Source organism: Lathyrus oleraceus, chromosome 5 (assembly GCF_024323335.1).
Source record: "Lathyrus oleraceus cultivar Zhongwan6 chromosome 5, CAAS_Psat_ZW6_1.0, whole genome shotgun sequence".
Taxonomy (NCBI): domain Eukaryota; kingdom Viridiplantae; phylum Streptophyta; class Magnoliopsida; order Fabales; family Fabaceae; genus Lathyrus; species Lathyrus oleraceus.
Genome location: NC_066583.1, coordinates 639,243,196 through 639,255,724, shown reverse-complemented (window position 1 = coordinate 639,255,724; position 12,529 = coordinate 639,243,196). Strand labels below are relative to the sequence as shown.

At 37.1% G+C, this 12,529-nt stretch overlaps 1 protein-coding gene across 1 annotated transcript in view; it reads left to right on the top strand.

Annotated features, from left to right (window-relative positions):
- Positions 1 to 658: 658 nt before the first annotated feature.
- Positions 659 to 12,529, top strand: part of LOC127082611 (zinc finger BED domain-containing protein RICESLEEPER 2-like) — a 28,164-nt gene continuing 16,293 nt past the window's right edge. Inside the window, exon 1 of the mRNA XM_051022839.1 lies at positions 659 to 778. Within this exon, the coding sequence (XP_050878796.1) occupies positions 659 to 778 (120 nt within the window). The remainder of the gene's footprint in view (positions 779 to 12,529) is intronic.

Below are 12,529 nucleotides of genomic sequence, written 5' to 3'. Positions count from 1 at the left end.
TTGGAATGTTATAGTAGAATGGTTAGATTATAGTTTTCTTTTTGTTTGGGCTTAGGCCCTCTCGCATCACACACACAAAAATTAAACCAAATTCAATTTTGTGAGATGTATGCAATGTCTAAGATTTTAGCATGTTCAAATCGAACAAACCTTGAAAATGGACTTTTTTTTCTTAATATATTTTTGTACTCGCAAAAAAAGTACAATATAGGTGTAGAGAGTTAGCTTACGTGAAAATAGCAAGAGACTGTGAATGTATATTAGGATTTCGTTTATTAGTGAATCATCTTCCTGCTCATTCAGAAACTTGGGTATTTATAGGAAATTTCTCGGGTCGGGTTAGAAGCGACTTTTCTTAATTCCTTTAATAGAGATGTGGAAGTGGGGGAAGAGTGATTCTTCCTTGAATTTTGGAGGAGATAGTTTATCCTCTTTGACTAATATCTTTAAATCGTTAATCCTTGAAGACCTAATGGGTGACGTTTGATAAGGAAAATGAGTCATGGATACAATTTGGAGGGTGAGCCAAGCTTCAATCGACTAGGCTCAATTGGGCGAGACTTAGATAATCGAGACCCTCTAGCGAGACTTCATAAAGGTGAGTTTTTCTTACTTAGGCCTCTGGTTTCAACACTTAGACTTCATAAACGCGGCCTAAATGCAAAAAACGGTCATCACTGATGCTCTTGGTCTTGAAGAAGTTTTGCAAGTTTCTCACCGCGAGACTGCAAAAGAAATATGGGACATCCTCCAAATTATACATGAAGGATCTATTAAGGTAAATAGGGCAAGGTTGGGCATATTGGCTCATAAGTATGAAGTTTTTTAGAATTAAACCTGAAGAGAACATAAATCAGATGCAAATAAGATTTACCTATATCGTGATTCATATGAGAACTCTAGGAAAAATATTATCAAATAAGGAATTGGTTATAAAAAAAATTTAGATGCCTAAATTGTAGCTGGAAATCTAAAATCATTGAGATGTGTGAATATAAGGATTTATAAACCATGGACTCACACACTCTTTTTGGTAAATTGAAGGAAAATAAAATGGAACTAGAGACACTTGTCATAGGTGAGAAAGGAGAAAATAAAAGCAAAAGTCTAACACTCAAAGTCGAAGATTCTATCTCTGATGGTGATATGGCCCTTATAGTAAAAAAATTCAAAAGATTTCTAAGTCATGAGAAACAACAAAAGGAGAAACAAGAAAAGTACGAGGAGAAAGCTTCATTCACTCCCACATGCTACCTATGTGGAAATAAAGGAAATATCAAACTAAATTATCCCTTAGAAAAAAGGGAAAATAAAAATTAGAAGAAATCTAAGAAAACACGAAAAAAGGGCAAGAAGGCTTACATCGAAGGAAGGATAATGATTTGGAACCGTCATATGATAAAGAAGAAGCGTATCTCATGTAAAATCATCAAGATGATGATGTAACCTATTACTTTTCTTATCAAAATCTTTTTCACATTTGTAAGAAACTAACAAAAGAAACAAGTAAACTAGAACAAGTTGTCTTCATAACACAAGGATAACGTATGTTCTCTCGAATCAAAAAATAAAAACCTTGAGAAAGATATAGAAATTCTTAGAGAAATACAAACTGATATTGTCCAAATTAGTTCCACTCTTAACAAATAAGGTGAACTTGACAAGTGTAATGAATATGATACGTTAAAAAATGAAATTTGCAATATTTAAAAAGCACTTGTCAAGTTCACCAAAGGAAGAGACAACCTGAATGTTTTGTTAGGAAACCAAAAAGCTTCCTTCAATAACCCCGGTCTTGGATATTAACCCAAAAATAATAGTAAAAACTTTAGTAACATTTTGTAATGCTAAAAACATTTCTCATTGCAAGACCTTAAAATGAAACTACTGTAATACATCAATCACTTTGTCTTTCGAACAAATATTTAAACTTGGAAAATACCTCAATCACTTCACTTTTATTCTTGATCAGGCAAATTCACAGTTTTCGACTAAAATCATCTATGAATGTGACAAAGTATATGTTTCCTTCAACTTTCTTCTTGCATCATTGATGAATATGTTCTTGCGCTGCTTTGCCTGCACATATTCCTTACACACTTCATTTGGAATGTAGATTTCTGGTAACCCTGAAACCATATTTCTTTTTTTTAGATATATGATGTCTTTGAAGTTGAGATGGCCAAGTCTATAGTGACATAGTCATTCATTCTTGCTAGCTACAATTGCAAGGCACTTGTGCTCCATCACATTAAAATAAATCTTGAAGGTTATATTCTCATACATAGGAGCCTTCGAGATTAACCATCCACCTGGGTCGAAAACTCTCATCATCTTATCTTTATTCGACACTTTGTAATTCTTTTCGGGGAACTCCCTTATACTGAGCAAATTACTTTTTATGTATGGTATATACAATACATTAGAAATTACTACCCTTTTACCATCTTTTCTCATAATCAGAACATCACCAATACCTTAAATGGATAGACTATTGTAATTTGAAAATTTCACCATGTTCTTCATCAAGGGTTTTATGTTGACAAACCAATCTTTCCTACCAGTCATGTGTGATGAGCATCCTGAGTTCAAGTACCATTGGTCCTTGAATCTTTCTCCATCTCTTGTTGTGACCATCATCAACATCTCCTCTTCTTCATGATTTGTGAGCTTTGCATAACTTTTTTCTTGATTCTTTTATTTATCAGGACAATCACTAAAGTAGTGTTCATACTTTGATTCGACGTTTGTCAGGGTTTCGTTCACCACCTCTTCCTTTACTTGTAACACCACCTCTATGGTTGCTTTGGTATGGGGGTCTTATTTGATTCGAATAATTTCCTTCTTGCTGGTTTCCTCTACCAATCGAATTATTGTAGCCTCTTCTACCTTTTTTGTCAAACCATTTTCCTTGGCCTTTCTTTCCTCTTGTTGATTGCGCCTGCAAATCCACATCATTCTTCGACTTTCTTACAACTCTTTTGACCATTCTTTTTTTATGAGATTCAAGCGTTCCTTGAAGCTCTTCCTTTTTCAATATTGAGAAGTCTTTCGATTCTTCTATGGGTATTACCACGTGATCGAATTTTGGATCCAATGACCTCGAGATCTTTGCGACAACCGATCTTGATATCAAAACTTCTCCACATACCTTGATTTGATTCACCAGTTCCATAATCCTAGTGAAAAACTCAGTTATGCTTTCACTTACTCTCATGTGAAGCAATTCATATGTTCTTTTGTGAGTTTATAACCTCACATCTTTCACCTTCCTAGTGCCTCCAAACGATTTCTACAAAATTTCCCATGCTTCTTTCGTTGGTTCAACATCACTCGACTTTTCAAAATAGTATGGATCAACACATTGATAAATTATAAAGGGAGCTTTATAATCTTTCTTCTTCAATTATTTGTGTGCAGCATTTTCTTCATCCGTCGCGTTTTCTGCAATTGGCGTTACCCCTTCCTTCACAAGATCCCACGTGTCTTGATAACATAATATGATCATCATCTGACTAGACCAATTATCATAATTCTTACCATTTAGAATTGGAAGACTCGTTAAAAAATGCTTGTTCGGACGATTCATCGCGCTATTGTAGCGGTATATTCGTCGCTATATGATTTATTGATTAAACCATAAGCAAAGCATATAAAGAATCGAGTCGCCACCGCACTTTTATTTATCCTAAGGACTGGTTAAAAAGCGAACAAAAACCTAAGAAGTTTTACACGTAGAAAACTAATGAAAAAGATCAGAGAGTCTGGGTAAGGGGTAAATTACGCAATGGGAAGGTGTTAGGCACCCATCACGTCCTAGGTACTCCTAGGGAGCCCTTTTCACACTTGTTGTATAAAAAATGTTTATTTGTTTATGACATATTGTGCAAACAGGAATGGGAAGATGAGAAAAGAATATACAATTTTATTATTTTTGTGTTTGAACGGATGAACCCATTGCCTACGTACCTTCCATCAAAGGTAAGGATCAAAACGCCGTAGTTCGGCTAAAAGATTTCCAAAAATTAGTGAGTTCATTTTAAAACACAAGCCCTAAGGCTTTTCATTACCAATGGGGGAAAACTCAACCTGAATCAACAATCCACCATGCGAGGACGGCTTCAACATACTAGTGAGGGGTTAACCCTATAATAGGTATGGAAGACTTACAATCAACTCACTAAGGACAAGGTAATATTTACATCAACCACTATGGTAATTGAAACCTACGGCTAATGTATGAAAACATGTTAACAATGGACAAAGCCACAAAACAATTGAATGGGTGAAGTTAATTGATTATGAGTATTTACAAAATATGGTCAAGGTATGATTAAGATTGATTCAAAGAAGTGTTATGAAATGGAGTTTGAAAAGACAAGGACTTAGGGTCCAGGTTTCTAATTTGAAAAGACATGAGAATGTTTGCACAACAAGTCAAAGTTTTGAATTAACAACATGTGAAAAGGTTTAGGACAAAGAGGGTGTGGAGAATGGAGTGTAAAACTTCCTAGAAAGGTTCACCTCTTGAGATCGTATAGAAGATGATTCAAGTGTGTCCTTAGGAATAGGCAACAAAACAAGCAAATAAAAGCAAGGTGATACCGGATGCCATCAATGGACTTATACCAATCTCACAAACAAAAGCGGATACCGGATACCAATAAATGGGTTTACACCAATCTCCTAAAACAAAACAATGATACCGGAAGCCAATAAATGGACTTACTCCAATCTCACAAAGCAAAAACCAAACATGGATGTCAATCAACTGGACTTATACCAATCTCCAAAGGATGATCATAGGAGTACAAATGCCAACAACATGGTCTTACAATTGCATCCTCACATAGCAAACACAAACAAAAAGATGGATGTCAGATGCCAATCTATCTGGGCTTACTCTAATCTCCAACAGATGATCATGGGAGTACAAATGCCAACAACATGGTCTTACAATTGCATCCTCGCATACAACCAACAAACAAGCAATAAGCAATGGACATGAGTGGCCAATGAAATGGTCTTACACTCTATCCCTTCCAAATCATAGGAACAATGGCCAATGAATGGACTTACAGTTGTCCTCAATGGGTAAACCAAAGATGGATCACAAAGATATGAAATGATGATCATGCAATAATGAACAATTAATGATGATAAATGCACAAAAGCATCCAAGCAAACATGTACAAATGCAACAAGCAATCAATCAAACAAAATCATTTAGCACACACTATAACCACACAATTTTGGCTCAAGCAAAGGGTTAGACTTAAAAGTCAACTGGAATAGGGTGAATGGTGCTCTTAACCTTGACATTGAGAGCCAAGGTGAAGCAGATGAAAGGATATGAGGGATGTGCCTCATTTCTCTTATCTCTGGTCAGAGAGAGCATTGAATATCAGAAGGTGTGGGAGTTCAGAAAGTTGGAACTCTCTCTACAAGTTAATGACTCAATAGATCTTGGGTTTTTACTCACTATGCATCAACACATGTGGTGTGAGAAAGGTGAGTGACACACAGAATAGTAGGAGATAGGCTACATATCTCTTCTATCTACCAATTGCCTCACATGAGGTCTTTTCCTGCTTGGGGACAAAGTTAAACAATCACAAACATTGCCTCTTAAGGAGGACTTCAGACAGGTGCCTGGCTAAGTAACAAGCCAGGTCTTCCAGACTACATGGAGACAAGAGATTCTACCTCAATGCTTAAGCAAAGAAAAGCAATAGCAAGTTCACAAAAGGAACTATAGCAACTAATGTACCTGAAATCAATCAAATATAATCAGTACACCAATCACAAAGTCAAAACAGACAGGATAAGAACCATCAGTCAACACAATCAATCACATGTGCAAAGCACAAATTCAAATCAAATGAGCTAGCATCCTACAAAACAAACCAAGTTAGTTCATAACAATCAAATAAACCAAACTCAATCAACTTGAATTAATCTCCTTAAAGCAATTGCTTCTTCAACCTGAAAATCAAACTCAAATGTGAGAAGTAAACCCTTAGGCCAAAGCCTAGGGTCACAAGAGGAGAAAAAATGTAAAACAGAACATGAAAATTGATCAAAACCAAGATTAATCAAATAAGAACCAAGTCCAATTTGTCTCATATCAAAACTATTCACCAATTGCATTCCATAAGCAAATCATGTCAAACTAGGCAAGTTGGAGTCACATTGATGTAAACAGAATGAACACAAGCATATCAATACCACAATGGCTCAATAAATTCCAATAAAAATCATGCTTAAACAGAACACATTCAATGAGCAACACACCAAAATTCATGGCATTTGGATAAGTGGAAACAAGTCAATTAAAATCAACAAATCAAAGCATGTTCAAGCAAGCTCATACAAGGCACCAAATCATACATCAAGTTCATGCAAGCATAAAACAGAAATGGCATAAGATAAATGAATGAGACCAAAGCCATGGCAAACTTAAAGATGTCTATAATACACATGCCAAATTTCAAGTCCGTCCAATAAACCACAAGAATTTCACAAATCATATGGTATCATGACTCACAAAATGTTCACAATTGGTCAAACAGAGGGAAAATTCTCAAACAAATAGAAAATGCATTCAAATATTCCAGGAAAAATCACAAGCACACTAGACATTCATAAGTATTAGCATGAAAAAATCCAGATCAATTCAAGTTCAATAGGCATGGAAAATAAAATCAAGAACATGAACAAGAAATGGTGTGACATACATTGTCACACCTTCAAAGATCACATCATATCTCACAATCCAGAAAAGCAAAACTCACAAACCATATACCAAAATGACCAGGAATGAGTCTAGATCATGCATGTAAAATTTCATGAATTTCCAATTAGGAATCAAGATTTCATGAAAGAAATAGTAAGGAAGGTGCAAGGAAGGACATATGAAAACAAACCTAGGCATTTTAAAAATCCAACTGCGCACAAATTCATTAAAAATCATCAAAAAATAAAGGACATCATGCTGAACATTCCACAAAAAATTGCACATGATTTGGATTTACATTGAGTGAGATATGAATTTTTGATTGTGATGAAAAATTAAAAAAAATGTAGAATGAAGCATGTAGACATGTTAGCATATATGAAATAAAATACACAAGGTAATATGAAGAAGCGCCTGAGGCCAGAATCGAACTGGCGAGGATTTTAAAAGTGGCGCTCACTTAATGAAACGCTGCGTTTCATTAAGTGAGGTGGCGCATGGCAATTGGATACATGGTTAACAAACAGCGAAAATTCATGCAAACACAGCCAAACGGATCTATGAGCATTCTGGAAACGAAATTCAAGTGTTCTTCATCATCTTCATACTGTTCATCGTGATCAAGAACAAAATCTCACCGAAATCCACAAAATTTATATGGATCGAATCAGCATTCAACATAGATCAACAATATCACATTAATTTGTTCTAATTTTATGCATGGCAAAAAATTCGATAGAAATAAGTTCCAACATGTAAACTTCAAATCAAGATATCTTGCTCAAATCTCAACGAAAATTCACGATTCAACTTGCAGTGTGATCTATGAACTAGGATCTACAAAAGCCATATCAAGATTTCAAGGATTGTCACGATCGAATTCTCACCTTATGAAGATGCAGCAGCTGGATTTGAGCTCCTCAAGGCTTGGATGATGAAAACAGATCTTCTATGCTGATGCAAAAGATGAATGGAAGTGAAACTTTAGCTCAACACAGCTTGAATGCGCAGAATTTTCCAATTGCCATGTGAATGCATCAATGTTCAACAGTGGTGATTCTTCGAGATTTTCCACAATTCTTCTTCAACAGATCTCCAATTATAACTACAAATGAAGATTAGCACAAGCACATGCAAGAAGAATGATGAAATTCGATGGAAAAGTGAAAAAAAAATTAAAGAGAATTTGAGAGAATTGGAGATTTTTGGATTTGGATCTGAGATTGTGATTGTTGATTTCGAAATTCTGTTACAATTAAGATCTTATAGTACCTGTTAATTACACTAGCTAAACATGATTAGCAACAAATGAAATGGATTAGTGAATTGCACATGTTATGCAATTTGGCAAAAATGCCCTTTTTCAATTAGAACCAATGGAACAGTGCAAAACCAGTTGAAGCGAGTCCAAATTTCTGTTTTGAAGTGATTGGCATTGGTTTGGAGTGAAAATCATGTGTATTTTTCAAAATCACCTTTTTTCCCACCAAAATTTAAATTGGTTCACTTGAAAAATGGACTTTTTATGTGATGATTTTTGATGCAATGTAATGATGGATTATGATAAAGCATGTAAAATGGAGTTTGCTCAAAAAAGAATCACATGAATTGGCCAAATGGTTCAAGAGTTATGCCTCCTTGAAGTTCAACTTTTCTTGAAAATGATTTGATCATAACTTGCCAACCATAAATGAGAAATGGGTGTTCTTGGACTTTTTGGAAAGGTGAGAGCAAGATCTTCAACTTTCATGTTGGACAAATTTTGATTTGAATCTTGCTTGATGAGGTAATTTTGAGGAGAAGACCTTTCCATTTTTGGCAGTTGGAAATTACAGGTCACTTGCTATTTTGGGAAACTTCTTGTCTAACCTCCAATCCCTCAATGATGATGTTTGATATGTTATATAAGGCTTATATGGACATGAATGAGACCTCTCAAAACATTTCCCACCATCAAATCCCTGATTAAATGCACAGTTGACCACAGTTGACTTTGCTAGGGTTTTGGTTGACTGAGCCATGCTTTGATGAATTTCAAGCCTCTTCCACTTGAGATCTTGATTCAAAATGATGTCACAACTCATATGAACTTCTTATGAATGATCATGGTGCCCAAATTCTTCAAGAATGGCCACCATATATGGCTTAATGACTTGTTTTGACTGTCTTGACCTAATTGCTTCATCTGTAAGTAACAAGGTTAGATGACAATATTTTTGTACTTTTGGGTTAATAAACAAATGAAAAGCAATGATATACAAATGCTAAACATGCTTGATGATCAAGAACCACACTCAGAAGATAACCCACCCACTAAGAAGAAGGCAAGGTGCACAATGATCCTTGAGGCAATGATATGATTGATATGATGCCATGAGGGATCTTAGGGACAAAATTGGGGTCTTACAGATGCCCCTATTTAAGGTCATTCTAGCCGGAGAAGTGAAGTTTAGAAATCTTCATCTCGACGCGGCAGAATGGGCTTAAATAACAGTAATGAGACAAATTTTGGTCCCTAAGAGACCTCATGATGCAAGTGTATGCATGCAAAAGACACAAACTCTGTGGGGATATGGTTCACACAGAAGAAAAGACGATCCATCGGAGTAATACACTCACCAGGAACAGAGACTCTAACAAGACTCTTATTGGGATTCTTATTGGGGATAAAAGGAAAAGAATGCGTGAGCAGGACACGACTCTGATTTGGGAGATAACAAAACAGACTGGAGGCTTTACTGGGGAAGTAAAGGACTCACACTGGGGAACAGAGGATTTCCAAAGGATAACATATCCACTGGAAAGACACAAGCTGACTCAGATTATCCACAAAGGATACTTCGGATAAAATCCGGACTCGGACCAAGAAAAGATCCACAAAGAATCTCCCTGCCGGGGAAAATGCATATATTGGGGAAAACGCCAATACAACAAAGGGTAAAAATCACAACAGGATATTCCACTGGAGAAGTGTCCAACAAAGAGACTCTCACGGGGAAAAGCAACAAGATGAGGTGTCACCGATATAAGGGTAACAAACTCAGGAAGAATGAATATCTAAGACCGGTATAAGGGTGAGAGATGTCAATCAACCAAACATCTGAGAAAGACCTGAAAAAGGTATATCAACTCAGGAACATCTGACTCCACAGGGGACCAAGGTCATAATAGGGAGCAGAAAGGAAGGAACACCAGGGATACTGAGGTATATAATAGGTGACCGACCGAAACGTGAATTGGTATATATGCCAAAACATTCATCATCCGAAAGGAGGGCTTGAAAAAGCAAATCGACTTACAGGATGGACACTCGAATCCACAACGGGAAAACGAATCTTACTCGACTGGGGACACAAACCCAAAGAGCGCATGAGATATAATATCCATTACCGTCAGAACGTGGATAGAATACTCGCACGAGATATATTATCTATTACCGTCAGAACGTAGATAATATTCGCATGGTAAGAACCACCAAGGATACCGGGGTATATAATAGGCGATCTACCGAAAACGTGAATTGGTATATATGCCAAAACACTCATCATCCAAAACACAAACTGGTTAAAGGATGGATATTCGATTCTACAACGAATACGAATCTTACTCTACTGGGGGAAGATCAACAAAGGATTCCAACCAAAGAGTGAAAAGAGATATATTATTCATTACCGGCAGACCGTGAATAATACTCGAAAGGAAAAGACACCAGAGATACCGAAGTATATAATAGGTGACTAACCAAAAAGAGAGACAATCGATACCAAGCATCCGGGTAAATGAAAGACAACTCAAATGGGATAAATTGCAAGCATCCGGCAATTATCCGAAACAACAAATATTCGACTCCGCAAAGGGAAATAACGAATCTTACTCGACAAGGGAAACACAAAAGGCTTCAACTGAAGAGTGCATGAGATATATTATCCATTACCGTCAAAACGTGGATAACATACTCGCATGGAAGATTATCCACAACCGGTTACTGGGTTAACAAAGGATAAATCGACCGAAAAGAAAGGCATTGGGATACCAACTAGGTATATAATGATGACCAATCAAAAGGGAGCAACAATCATTACCAAGCAAACGGGCGAATGAAAGGCGATCTGCTGAGGATGAATTGCGAGCATCCGGCAATTATCCACAAAGACTAGCTGGGAATATATTGATAATCAATCAATAATCCGGGGAACAAATCACTAGCAAACGGTGAAAGGACCCACTGGCGACTTCAAAGGATAAAATTGCGAGCATACGGCAATTATCCAGAAGACAACTTGTTGGGGATACAATTGCTAGCAACCGGCAATTATCCACAAGCAAATGGGTAATATCAACATCAAATATTGAATGAAGATAACCACAAAGAGTAACCATCATCGGTTAGGATGAACAACAAGGTTAACTCTGCAAAGGGGAGAAATTAGGGTTTACAACTACCGAATACGGGGTAGAATACCAAAAATCTGGCTGAGGAAACAAGAGGTTTACCACTACCGACTACTGGGTAGAAAATCCAAAACTCAGCTGGGATAAAATTGCAAGCATCCGGCAATTATCCAACTGTACCACAAGGTACAAAACTCCGATGGGGGAGAAAACCAAAACATGGGATTTACAGCTACCGAATACGGGGTAGAAGACCACAAACTCCACTGGGAGGGGGGTGAATGAAGGCCAAATACTGAGCACTTATTCAACTTATTCCACAGGGAGACACCAACTCTGTTGGGAATAAAACCACAACAGCCAAAATCCATCATCAACCAGAACGAACCACAAAGGTTACCTCTGCTAGGGGAAAGGAGATAGGACTTACAACTACCGAATACGGGGTAGTAGCCAACAACTATGATGAGGATAAAAGATAGGGTTTACATCCACTGAATACTGGGTAGAAAACCACAACGTCCGCGTGGGAATGAAAGAATCACAATTCCGCACGGGAAACAAAAAATAGGGTTTATAACAAACCACAAACTGCTGAAGAGCAGGAAAACTAGGATTTACGGCTACCGAATACTGGGTAGAAAACCAATCAACTCTTGCTGAGGAATAAAAGGTATATAACCACAAATTCCACCAAGAAGAGGGAACGTAGGACTTACAACTACCGGTAACTGGGTAGTGGCCCAAAAAGGTTCCGCTGGGGATAAAACAATTATTACCGGTTACTGGGCAAATCATCCATTTATTCCACAGGGAAGCACAAGAACAGTTGACAAAACTCCGATTCGGGATTAATCCGAAAGGACAGACTGAATCAAAACACGTCCTATGAGGATATAACTCAATAGGAAAATTCATCCCAATATATTTGTTGGGAGGAAACGGAAGAAACCGTCATCCACGAGGATAATCTCGGTGGGGAACTGCAGAAGGAAAATACAGACACTTTCTGCTTACGGGGCTGACTCTACATGGAGAGATTTTAACACCCGACATCTGCTTAGGAAGATCTATAAAGAGATCTATAAAACCCAAAGCAGGAGACACATACAAGAGATATATGGCAAAAATGCAACATGAATATCTGAATGTTTTTGAATATGCATGAATATGCGTGATTTATGTTTGATGAATGCTGACAAAACAGACATATCTAACACAACAAGCCCAGGAATCACACGCCCGGTACTATACTTCCAGAGGAAAACCAACTGGAAAGCCAATCTGCTGAGATCCACATGCTACAAGCAAAGATCTGGGGGGAGGCAAAACATAATATGATCATCACGTCGCGTTTTCTGCAATTGGCGTTACCCCTTCCTTCACAAGATCCCACATGTC